The 13,442-nt window shown below is 40.1% G+C and overlaps 1 protein-coding gene across 4 annotated transcripts in view; it reads right to left on the bottom strand.

Annotated features, from left to right (window-relative positions):
* The window catches only part of ARID1B (AT-rich interaction domain 1B), a 322,479-nt gene that overhangs the window by 50,109 nt on the left and 258,928 nt on the right, over positions 1-13,442 (bottom strand). For all 4 annotated transcript variants that reach the window (XM_062490065.1, XM_062490061.1, XM_062490064.1 and 1 more), the window contains one exon: positions 8,001-8,328. In XM_062490065.1, the coding sequence (XP_062346049.1) occupies positions 8,001-8,328 (328 nt within the window). The remainder of the gene's footprint in view (positions 1-8,000; positions 8,329-13,442) is intronic.

Below are 13,442 nucleotides of genomic sequence, written 5' to 3'. Positions count from 1 at the left end.
CACTCATATTTCCCCGAGCAGCACTGCTAAAAAAAAATTGTTTATTTTTCTTTCAAAAAAGAGCCTAAAACCTTAAACCCCTTTCAAAACCTGAAACCCTCCTATCATTTTTTATATCTCTCCCATTCTGTCACAAAAATCTTAGGCTGTTCAATCACAGTCCTGTACTTGCACAGTGTTATGTGCCAAATCACACAGCACAGTCACAGAATTAGCTTTCTTCATGAGTCCCATTAAACAGATGGCTATTCTCCTATTTTGTTATGGCTTTTTTTTTTCTAACCACTTCTTTGAGTTAAACTAGTAGATCTTCTGACAGACTGTGAAAACTGTTTCTTCATCTGAAATAGTTTTTGTCACCCAAGAAAGAGTATTCAATCTAAGGTCCTTCCTTATTCTTTAAGTTTCTACAATATCAATTAATGAAGTACCGCATTCTTAATGTCCTAAAGATCAAATTTTAAGGTACAGAATTTCTGTGTAACATTCAACCCTGAGGCAGAATGTTAATAAGCTACACAAAGTCCTACACTGCAATTCTGTTTCAAAATAATTAGTCTTTCTACAGAAGGCAGTGAATCTCCTAAACAACCAAATCGAGCCAAAAATAATCTTGACACAAAAATAATCGAATTAGAAGTGTCTCTGAGGTAAGTGAAAATTCTTATTCATGACTAAAAATCACGCTTCCTTCCCAACATGCTCCTGCTTTCACAATTTAAGAATGGTTGCTCTTCTGAAGGAGGTAAAGAGTAGGACTCTTGAGGTCTGTGGTTAATCTCTAATGGCATGAACAGCATACAGCAGTTGACTTGATTGATGAGTCCAAAGAAGAAAAAAATGCCTCCCCAAATCACTGGCTCCCTGCAAGAGCTCTGCAGCATGGTGACAACCAGGGCTCTGAAATGATGGATTTACCTTTTAGTAAAACAAAATTCCAGATAAAAATGTATTTCTCTTAGTCTCCCACAAGAAATGGCTTCGGTTAGCTCAGCGCATAAAGTTTCTTCCAATCCTTACATGATTTTATCAGCAATTTTGAGCTGATCCATAAAATGCATCTCCATTTAAATAAAATAATAACAGAAGATTTCCAGTTTTCCCCTTACAATAATAAATACATATAAGCTAAGCTGAACTTCCTCCCTCCTAAGACATTATAGAAAAAACCTCATACATGATTCTGATCTGAAAAGAAAAAACATGAGGAAAATAATAAAATAATAAAATAATCATCTTGACAAAAATTACTATTTCTCATGAAGAGGAAAGAAGCACGGGTCCTTTAGAAGAGAAATATGTCAGTATTGGTTAATAGCTTCCTTAGAAATTACAGTAAGCATTAGTATTTGGGCTTTTAACCCCTCAAATCACACAGAAGACTAGCATGGGGAGAACATACTCCAGCTATTACTGAACCTCCTCCAGCCCCAGGGGGAGCCAGCACAGAAGTATCTGAGGTTCACAGAGACAATACAGCCATTTAGGCCAAGAAGTAAAACCACTTCACCCCGCTGAAACTACACACAGACTTTGTTTAGGAAGCCAAATTCAGTTTCGTGGACTCAAAGTACCACCAGGATATCAGAACAGCACTAATGGAAAGCAAAGTGGGGCTCATTTCAGGGTGACCCATCAAGATCTCCAAAGGAAATCTGTGATTGCTTGGAGGAGCAGAGCAGAGGGGAATGACCAGACTGCTTGAGCCTGGAGAACTGTGAATGGCCTGGATTTGAACAGGAGCAACTCCTTCCATGTGACTGAATGTTAAATAAAAGACCCGGCAGAAAGAGCCTTTCTTGCCAGGGGCTTATTTCAAAGGCAACAGATAACGCAGGCACTGGCTCCAATTATGGCTAGCAGTCCTATCTTAGCCTAGTTTACTTTGGGGATTTCACAGCTGGCAGCCTTTCATCTAGAAGTAGCCTGGTTTGAATAAGCAAAGAAACTTGAATGAGTACTTAACCTTCCTGCACTCCACCGAACTTCCCAACAGAGAAGAACAGCACCTCCAAGCTTAAGGGGAAAAGGGAAAACAATGGAAAATATATACTCTCTCCAGGGATTAAAGATGGTAAGTTTTACTGGAGCGCTTCAAGAGTTCCTGCTACAAAACTGCAGCTTTCAAAATCACAATTAGAATTTTAAATCCAAGTTTCAAGATCAAAAGGGCCAGACTGGAAAATACTGCACAAAACTGACAGGCACTAGGATGTAAAACACCTAGAACAATTCTGGGTTTTATTTATATTATTCTTCTTTTTTAAAAATTTATTCCCCATTTCCGCCTCCTTCTTTTTCCTTTTGACATTTTAATGCACTATGTCCATTACTATATTTCCTCACCAGTACCTTCTAGTCCATCAGCAGTGCTGCATTACCCTGCTGTTGGAGAAAATAATACAGAAAAAGTGCTTTGCTGGCACCAGCAACATGGGTTATGAATTATACATACATAACAGGAGAGAAATGGTGATGGAAGGTTAGTGTGCCTGTATGTATGCAAGTGTGCATGTGCAAGTATACACACACACAGTCTAAGAAGACATTTTTAAAACCAATTTACACGAATTGTGTTTCTCTGTACAACAGAAATTCTCTAATATAAGTGCAGTTTTGTTTGATCACTTTGATGACTGATTAAAAACATACTAAATTCTTCTCACCACACTACGATGAGGCTACGGTATCTAACCAGTTGCTAAGCAATTTAGAACCAGAACCACATTCTAGAATGCCTAGAAGTATGTCAAAGCAATGCAACATTGCACATTATTGTAGAGACTGAACACTGCTTCTCAGGTGGCATGGGGATCAGCAGAAGATAATGCAAATATCCACCTCAATTTAGCAACCCAATAGCCAGGATTTAAAATGATCAGAGGCTGCAAATAGCAAAGCTGGTTCCCAATTCCTCAGTTTAATAAACTACTATGTCTGAATCGTCTCCTCTAAAATCAATGGCACTGAATTCTAAATTCACTCAATCTATAAAAAAAATTGCTTTAATTTACAAAATTGCAACATGCAATCCTGAGAATCATATTAAGGTACATTGGGGTCAAAGGGGCTGCCTTCAAAGACAGGATTGCTCCTCATGTAGGCACATCTAAACTCATTTTGTTGTAATTAGTTCAGGTATTGATAACTGTAGTTGTACCAGCACAAGGCTCATTTTAGCATCCAGTTGGATGCACATTTCACAGCCAGCTAGCAGTGAATTACATCTTCTAAGGCCACACTACTAACAGCATGCAAGCCAGCTATTTTACAACTGTGTTTTTACCTTTCCATATACTACAGTCACACTTTCTACTGCTAAGAAGACATGCTCTGAATGACACTTACTGAGAGATGCTGAAAAGTGATGGTGACAAGCATCTAGCTCTAAAGGTGTCTGTTGACTTCAGGCACCAACCTGATAATCAATTTTAAACTGAGAACTTGCTGTAGGAAGCAAAACCTCACAGACAGTGCACACACAGTCCTGCAACAGTTCAAGCTGGGCATTTACAAACTGAGGAGCTCAACACTGGCTGGTACTAGAAGACATTGGCTAAATTTACTGCCTTTCACATCAATAGGGAAAACATTATCTCATTTGCTTAAAACTTTTTACTGAAGGCTTATTGTGATGCAGTTTTATACACACAGGAACATTTATCTATCACTATAAATCTATGTGCTGTTCTAAGAATCTCAGTGTGATAAAAGATCTTTTGGAGACACCTGGTCCTTTAAGGTCTCCTCTGAATTCTAGTCTCCAGCAGCAGAATCAGCCCTTGGGGTTTCAGTCCATGCCAATCTAAGTTATGAAGAGTCTTTTCTTCCATGGATATATTAGGTCTTCAGCATACAGTCCTCACCAGTCAGTGGTTATGCTGAGACCAAGACAAGACAAATTTGAAAAGGAAAACACTGTTTTGTAGTTCCTTCACATTCTCCTCCTGAAAATAAACTGAATTACTACACACGGTACTAGAGATTTATTTAACATTGCCTGCTGTGAACTTTTACTCAGAGCAAGCTGGAACACCCTGGGTTGTCTGAAACAATGAAGAGATTCAGCGGTCTTAAAAACACCTTTCTTTTCTCTAGCTTGACATAGCAGGTATCAATTTGGAAACACTAGCCTGCATGCACAAGAGAGACTAGGACATCGTAAGATTTTAGGTTACAGGGAAGGTATTACATAGCTGTAGAAATTAATCTAAGCTTAACATAAAGCAGACCTCAAGATGAGGTCAAAGGCTAACTCAAATGGTGTAAACCCAGTATCTTCCACAGCCACCACTTTCATTTATATGATTTTAATCTTTTCTAATAAAAGGGTGGTGGCCTGCTCTGAGGATGATACCTAGGTATAACTGGCTGACACTCAGATCCTGATCATCCTGATCATCCTGCCCTGGTTAATGAACATTGATTTTGTGCCCCAGTGGAACAGATTTTTTGCTGATGCAAGCCATTTAAATTTATTTTATGCTTCTGCTTAGTGTGGCTTGCAAGGCAGAGGCAAACCATCATTCTATGTCTAAGTGAGACTCCTGAGCTGGAAAAGGACAGATCCTGTGGATTAACAGCTGAAGATAAATTTCTCTCCCCTATTGATACTTTGCTACTGAGTCAACAAGTTGACCTTGAAGTGGATCACAACCAACTCGAACAGAAATACTGCTGTGTAACCATAACTATGACACAACCGTTTAATTTTATTCTTAATTCTACACACAGAAGGGTGTTTTACAGTAATAAAAATCCATCACTTTTTGAGCTCCACAGCTGAATCTTATAAACTCAACACATTTGAAGAAAAAGGCTGGGCACTGTTTATATGTTGCCATATAGGAGTGGATGTCTTCCCAGGCAGGCAAAGTAGTATGGTGGGAGCTCTCACCTATTTCACTAAGTTTTGTTTTTTGAATTGGATAACCAGAATTGTGTTCTAATTTTTTGTTTTTCTTTCTGCTTTTTCTGTGCACAAATAAGAATGATATTATTAAGGAATAAACCAAACTATCAGCTACAGAAAACTGGCAAATAAAACTTATTAATTGCTGTGACAGCAGCAACAATTTGGGTATTAAAGATTTCCTACAGAAGCAATAACTGAAATAAAGGATGGCAGGGAAGTCCATAAAGGTTAAATCTCAGGTGAAGATGGAGTTGTTTATGAGGGAGCAACAGGCTGGGAGCCAACATAAATACTTTCTCCCAGTTCTGTAATTTGTGATATGGTTACAGAAATCAGTGTGGAGAACTCTGGTTAGAAAACAGTAGCTGCACTTCAGGCAAATATTTTGCAAGGGATACTTAGTGCTCCTAAAAGTTCTTCTAGAGACTGATTTTTCAAATACATGCACACTCAACTACAGTGTACTAAAACTTCCTTGAAAATCCTGTTAAGAAACCCTGTAATCACTCCTGCAGTACATCATTTGGGGGTTGCAGTTCTCTGCCTAGGCAGCAGTGACAATACCACCAAGTCCACAAAACGTGGCTGCGTGCACAACTGCAGACAAGAACACCAACAATGAAGAGAGAAAGATGATGCCTGGGTGAGGGAAGGACACATCTCATTCCTTCTCACCGACAAGGTTCTTCACTTCCCTTTTAGGCACAAGGAAATGGAGCTGTGCCAAAAGCCATGCAGGTGTAAATGACATGCAGATTCTCATTGTACTGTCACAGTGGCGTTAGTAAAAAGATAACAAAAAATAAAATCCCCTCTACAATTCAAGTATTTCTGTATCTTTCATGTGGTTTTTTATATTCTTTCCGCAGCAAGATGGGATGTTCACTAACATTTAAAAAAAAGTGCCAAAGTCCCACAGCAAGTCCAGTTTACACTGCTACCTACCCATACCAGTCAGTTTGGTACACTGAGGGAGCCTGAGTGTTGCCACAGTTCAGGTGCTGTGAAGAAAACATGGGGTGTCTGCCAGCCCCAGACAGGCTGGGATAAGCAGGTCACCTAATGTATGGTGGTCTGAAGCAGAATGAAAGAACAGCCTCTCTGGATTTGATCTGTATCACAGATCCCTGTCACTGTCAAATACATTCCTTCCATATGCGACTCTTGAGAACTTGCAGGAACAACCAAAAATCATCATGCTTTCTCCCCTACAGCTGACTTGAGATCAAAGAGGAAAACAGTGGGCTTGCAAGCCCTGGCATGAAAGCAGTGTGACAAGTTCCTCCCAATTTGCAGTTTATAAATAACCTTTTTGCCAGTATTTGCGATAGAGATTCAGTGACTGCTCAGCCCTTCCATAGGTGCTGGATAACTGGAATGGTCATTATGTGTTAGGAATGCCCTTAAATGGTGCATTTTTGTCCAGGCAAAGCTAGAAAGAAAAAGCAGTCTTACAAAACTAACTTGGAGGGAAGATGTGAGATAGAAGTGATAATCATTTAACCCAGTTTTTGATCAAACACCACACACCATGCCCAATGTGTAAGTTGAATCACAAGCAAATGCTTTCCACTTAACACAAAGTCTTTTCTTGTTGTCAAGACCAACAAACGTGAGCTTTTCCTTTCCTTCCATGGTTATAGAGAAATCTTGTTCCTGCAGCTGAAGTGATGGCCTACTTATTCCTTCGTGCCTGACCTATCAGCTTATAGCCTAAACCAGACAGACAGAAGCAGACTTCCATAAATCCTACTAGACAGGTATGTTAAAACAAGCAACAGAAGAAAGGGACTGCTGGTTTACAGATATCTGCTGGAGTATGATCTGTTTTAAGGGACCCTGTTTCTATTTTATTGAGTAAGAACAAGAAGTACACTAAATTAACTGTTGTTTTTAATGTTTGCTGCTGCTTATTATTAGCAGCCACCTACCTTTCAAGCTCTCAAAACAAGGAAGTAACAAATACAGGGACACACTGGCTTCCCATTTCTCGTTTAACACTGCATCTTAGAATATGAGCAATTCTAGTGTTCACAAACACTGGTCTTGAATGATAAATATCTGGATGAATGCATGCGCATCTGTGTACACGTATGCATAAGTGCAGTGAGCAATACACAGACATGGTGTATTCTGGTGAACACGTTCACCAGAAGAGCACAACTAGATTTGTGTAATTCTCAAACATTATGGACCTTCTTGCAACAGAAAAAGGTAATAAACATGCCAGGAGTTATTTGAGTCCAGAGAAATGAGGATGTTACTAAGTCTGAAAAATTTCACATGCACAAAAAAAAAAAGAAAAGATTTAATTGCAAATATTCAGGCATTTTAAGAATGACATGGACATCAAAGTGCCTTTTATCAAAACCCATATACAAATGGCAACATATAGCTATGCTGCCCAAAGCTCCAACATCTGCAGTCCTGTTTGCAGGTTCTCTATTATGGATGCATAAGTGGCAGGTATCAACTCCAGATAACTACAGATTGCTTTTATGTCTCCCTCTGCCTCTCCCCTCCAGCTTCTCTGCTCAACCTCCCCTCCTCTTCCCCTCTGCAGGCCTGCTTAAGAGAAAGAACATCCTGCAGAAGAGAACTGCCATCAGCACTGCTGCTCAAAACACGGGCAGTAGATGCACGCATTGATGGGCAGCTTCACAGGCTTCTTATTCTCTGCCAGGGGTAAGCTGCTGAGGACATGTGAAGACATGTTGGCCTTCTCTTAAAAAAGTATAAAAACTCAAAGAAGTTTAAAGTTGCAGAGGGCTTGCTGAATGTCACTGCAATCCTGTGGGTTTTCCTAAAGCTGTAAACCCAAGAACCAAACTAGAAGAGGCCACCATCACCATTGTCACAACCTCTTTTTGAGAGGATAATTCAAACAGGCAACAGCATGCTTTCTCTTTAAGAAAAGGAGATGATTAAGAAAAAGTATTCTTTGAAACACCATCTCCTCCCAGTGATAAGGGCACAGCTAGAACATGTATAAATGCACATTCACACACCTATACAGTGCTGTTACTTCAGAAATGACAAGGAAAACATTCCTGCTTATTTAAATTCCTTTCATCTGAATGCATACCTGCTCTGAGCAGAGTTTGCAGCAGCCTGCATCACTGCAGCAGCCGCCTCCTGTGCCTTACGGTTCACAGTTGGCATGGGTGGGCCCATCCCAGGGCCTCCCTGCTGAGACATGCCAGGAGAATTGGGGGTCATACTGCTCATGTTTCCAGGAAATGGTCTGCTCTGCATCCCAGCTGATGGCATCCGTCCCAGGGGCATGGTACCACAAGGCTGGCTTGGCCCCTGTCCATGCATCTGACTGTTGGCATTTATACCCATGCCAGGTCCTGGGCCACTGTAACTTGTGTTGGGCACACCACTGTACGTCGGTGGTCTGGAGTAGTTTCCTGAACAAAATGATAAAAAAAGCACAGAGAAAAACATTAGAACTTTCGAGCAAATATTTCTGTTTAGGAAGTTAGCAGCTGCAGAACTTACACATGTGAACTAAAGTGACCCATGCTGGCCTCAAAGTCAGGACAATACTTTTACACATGAGGATGGAGAAGCAGTGGAACAAACAGCCCAAGGAGGTTACGCAGGATCCCTGCATGGAAGTTTTCAAAACCCAGCTGGATAAAGCCGAGAGTAACCTTGTCTGATCCTTTATCTGACCCTGATTTGAATACCAGGCCAGCCAAGAACAGCTCTTGAACACCCTTCCAACCTGTATGATCCTATGAACCTGATTTTCATGTACCCTCAAACATTTTCTGTCTAATGTGTGTTACAAGGCAACAGGAAATAAAGAAAAGCACAGCCTCCAGAGGGTTAACAACAATGGACACAACTGCCTTATGCAAGAGAGAGATATGTGGCATGTAAGAAGCCTATTACATTAAGTTCAAGAGAGAATCTTGTTTTTGTAATTTCATCTTCTCATTCCTTTCTGCAGTTTCAGCAACAGGCTTCTTGCTCCTAGCTGTTTTGCCCATTTAAGACAGAGGTGATTTGGTGTGGACTGGTAAGGATGACTGCTGGGGTCCAAGAAAGATTCCTACTTTCTCCTGTCCCACCCTGCTTTCCTAATAATTTCAGTTTGGCTTTGTCAGCAGAAGAGGTGGTAGCTTACAGTTCAACTCCTCTGGGAAAACTAGTCTTACACAAGTAAGCAGCAAAAGTACAAAGATGCTCATATAAGCAGGTGCCTTATGAAGGAACGACACGAAAACCTGGCTGAACCCAATCTGTGTTGTCACTGGAGTAAAGTGCTCTGCTTGCAGCAGCTTAACTCATTCGTGTGCTGATTTTCCTGTCACATTGAAATCTTAAGAAAAATTGAGTATACAGCATGCAGTGTTACAGAAACAAACCCCAGGCAGCATGAGAAAGAGAGAGAGAGAGAAAAAAAAAAGCTAAAGATATGATAGAAAACTATTTTAGGAAATGCATCACACTGCACTACTTCACTCATCAGTTTTGACTTGTCTTCATCTCCATCTCATCCAGATTAGTGGAAACATGACCCATTCCCTCCCTGTGGGATGCCACAAAGCAGAGTTTCCTGACTACTCTCAGATATTCCCACGCTTATTCGAAGGCAGAAGCTCTTGGACTCTTCCTCTGATTGTGCAGATCAGCCATGCCTCTCCTCAGGCCTCAGCTACCAGGCAGAGAAGTTGGTGGCATCCAACTCCTGTTTGTATTTAAAATAAACATATTCATCCATCATTTAATGCACACATAATTAATTCATATGCTCCTGCTGCTGTGCTTTCGCTAATCTCCTCTCCATCCTGTAACTAACTCACTCTACTACAAGATCTCCTTGGTGAGAATGTATGAGACCTACACTTCCCAAGGAAATGAAGCAACCATTCTCTTCTGCTTTAAAATCCAAGTTTCTGCCTGGGGGTCCTCACAGAAGGATCCCCAATGTGGTTCAGCAGAGATGAAAGGTTCCAGATTCAGCTTTATGCTGGCTTAAGACTGCCCTGTCACTTCTCCTCCTCCTTTAGGCTTGGCTGCTGGCAGTTGACTTATTTTCTGTTCAGTGAGTCATTGCCCCCAGCCAGGGTTTTGGTTGCTGAGACCTGCTCAAGCCATGTGTCTGATCCAGCATAAGTGACTACAGACTGAAGGGCTGACTAGTTTCACACTGCTCTTCTATGTGTTACAGGCAACGGGGCACAACTTAGATGTTCTTCTGGGCTTCCAGCTATTTGTGCAAAAAAAAAAAAGTAATACAGCAGGATGGTGTATATGTGCACTCAAAGATTATGCACAGCAGTTAGCACATCTTATGTACATGCCATCAGTAACACTACTTCCCAAAGTGAAGCAAATTCTCCCTCTAGACTAGCAGACCTGATATCCATGATCACTGGGAGCTACTGTCAGTCCAATTTACATAAAGCCAATTTATTTTGTCATTTCAGGTCTGTGAAGTTCATTCAGCAGCCTGCATGCAGGAGCAAAGACCAATGCTAAAACACTACTGCTGTTTTGATGCTATTTTGAATTGGGACAAAAAATGTAATCTTTTGTGCTTTGGCTTTTCCAGCATACACACAACACAGAAAAAACAGTGGAATCTTCTCCATATAAATATGTGGCTCAGTTAAAATAGTTCCTAGTCATTAATCTTCAGGGATACAAGAAGCACAGGGAAGTTGTATCTTTTTAGTAAGCAAAACAAGTTTCAATGTTTTTTTCCATGTTTTTTTTCCCCTAAGCATTTCCTCAATACCTCAAGTACTAGCTATTCTTATACCTTTCCCAGACCACAAAAAAAAAAAAAAAAAAAAAGAAAAAAAGAAAAAAGAAAAAAGAAAAATAAAAGCCAAACAAAATACAAGAGGAATTGCCAGGAATGAGGAGTGCAATCTTATTTCCATGTTTCTCTAATAGATTAGTAATTTGTTGGCAGTGGCTTTGACAGAAAACAGATGGATGCAGCATTAAACACAATGAATGCAGCAGATGCTAGGCCAGCCCACATCAGCTGGACGTGTCAGGCAGCCAAGTTCAAGAGCCCACACTTTTCAAGTGGGTACAAGCCTGGCAACAGTGGCTGCACAGTACTACTGAACAACTCCTCCCCTCCATATCTGATTCCAACTCCCCCTTGGCAGAGTAGAATTGTACCCAGAGAGATGACATCTCTAAAGCATGAGAAAAAACAATGCTGTAACAGGAATCAGGAGAATAAAAAAAAAGTGTAATGAAGATAAAGTATAAAAAAGCTGACTAACAACCTGCCAGACAGATGTTCGTGTTTACTGCTGAAACTCTGGTCCACTTTGTTCAGGTTTACTGAACAAAGTGGACCAGAGTTTCAGGTTTGCTGAACAAAGTGCTCTGAGATCTTGCCATTTCTAGGCAAACTGAAAGGAGGGAAATTTGAGAACTACCTGTTAGCTTTGCTCTCTGCTTTAGAGACACAGATCAAATTTACCATATTTAAACCAGCATCTTAGAACTGTTCTATATGTGCACTTAACTATCAAACTGTTCTTCTACAGACAATTTAAATGTGCTGTTCTGAATTCCTCTGAACTACTTTACCTAGGGGACTTCAGTAAGATACAGTTGATATTTAAGTCTTAGCTCCACAGACTCTTGCATACATGGGTCTCGATTCAGACGTCCAGACTCTCAAGATATGCAGGGCATCTGATCCTTAAGACTACCATTTTAATTAAAATCTAGGATTAAAATCAGTGGGAACTAGACAGCAAACTGCTTTTGTGAAAAGAGTCCAACATTAAAACCACAAACACCCAATTCATACTACTTTATCACAAGCAAGAGGGGGTTTAACTTACGGTGATGCTCTGGGGTTGTGGTTCAAACAAATTCAGCAGCCATTTCTCTCTTTGTTATACCCCAATAGAACAGCTTTACTGCTGAATTGAGTAGGAAAAGTTAGGAAGACAGGATGCATTTCTGTGACATTTTACTGATTCACAGGAAGCTTTTCTCTGCCCCAGTCTTAAAAGATCCAACTGACTAAGGCATCTGACTGCACTACAGAGTGCATTTAAGGGACATTTTGCTGTGGCAGCAGTCTGATGCTCGGGTCATAGACCAGAGCTTCATTAGCCCCCAAGCTAGATGTTGTCCAAATACAAACCCAAGAGGTTCTTTGAGTAACAACTTCCATCCTTGCTCTGTGGTTTGTTTTTTGTGGGCTTTTTTGTGGTTTTTTTTTTAATTCTTTGGGACAGCAAAATGCTGGGATTTAATAAAAAAAATTAAAATTAATCTTCTGTACTGCATGCTCCTGTGTTGTATCCCAGGCACACAGAAGTGTGGAGCCAAAGCCATTTATTATTTTTGTAGGAAATGGTTTCACAGAATTGGACTAGGACCCAGTACAGAACTGCTTCCTGGGAAAATATATTCTGCTCTTATTATAGTTCTAAGTGTCATGTAAACACATGAAAAATCAAATAAATCAACCATAGGCATGAAATGGATCATTCTGCTCTCATGAACTGGGGGCTAATACTTCCAGTCCAAACTTAATGGTGCAGTCTTTACTATGGTGAGCAATTCCACTGCACAGAGGACACTAGCCTTGAGCAATTGTTTTCAGAACAGCACATAGTGAAATCCAGTATTCAAAGCTGGATCAAAAGCTTAGTGTCCAGAACGCTTTGATGCATATATGAAAATACAAGTAGTCCTGTCAAACCCAGCCTAAGCTTAACAATATTCTGGAAGAAGGCCTATGTGAACAAAACATGGAAAACAAATCAGATCCATGAGAATTACTTTATTTTAATAATTTAACAACTTGGTTTCAACCCAGGTAATTTTTAATGCATTTTCTATTTTGGCAGAAAAAGGCAAATGGGATAACATTGTTATATATTCATCATTGCTGGCATATGATTATGCTTTGCAATAGGGTATGTTAAGAGTTACAATTATGGATTACTTTCATTTAAAATTAAAAAAATACTATTAAAACCTTAAGTCCAGGTAAACACGTAACATGGAAATATCATTATCTTCATCCCTGGAATTTTTTAATTTATTAGATCAACCTGGTGAAAATGTAGTATTCTTCTGGCCTAACTGTAACCTACAGAGCTGACAGTCTGCAAGGCCCTAATTTTATGATGACCAGTGCACAGAATCACTGGTACTTTCCGAGCACTGGCAGAAGAACATTGTTTTCATCCATCACACAATTCACCAAACCCTCCTGAAATGGCCTGTTAATGACAATGATGCTCATTTTCTTCCTATCCCTCAAGTTCACTTTTTAATAGCAGTTTCTTCCTGACCATGACCCATAAAATCATTACATAGGCACTTTCATCTACAGAGGGAGGAAAAGAACTGCTGAACTCAAGCAAAAAAAGAAAGTAGTATTTGGCGTGTTACTTAAATGCATTGATTTAGTACAAAAACCTTTCCATTCAATCAGTGTGGATGGCTAATGTTTTACTGCACTTGACACCCACTATTCCCATGGTTCAGAATCACAGCAGCAGCAGTACAGCTGGAA

This window comes from Cinclus cinclus, chromosome 3, assembly GCF_963662255.1.
Source record: "Cinclus cinclus chromosome 3, bCinCin1.1, whole genome shotgun sequence".
Classification (NCBI taxonomy): Eukaryota; Metazoa; Chordata; class Aves; order Passeriformes; family Cinclidae; genus Cinclus; species Cinclus cinclus.
This window is presented reverse-complemented; position numbering and strand designations above follow the sequence as displayed.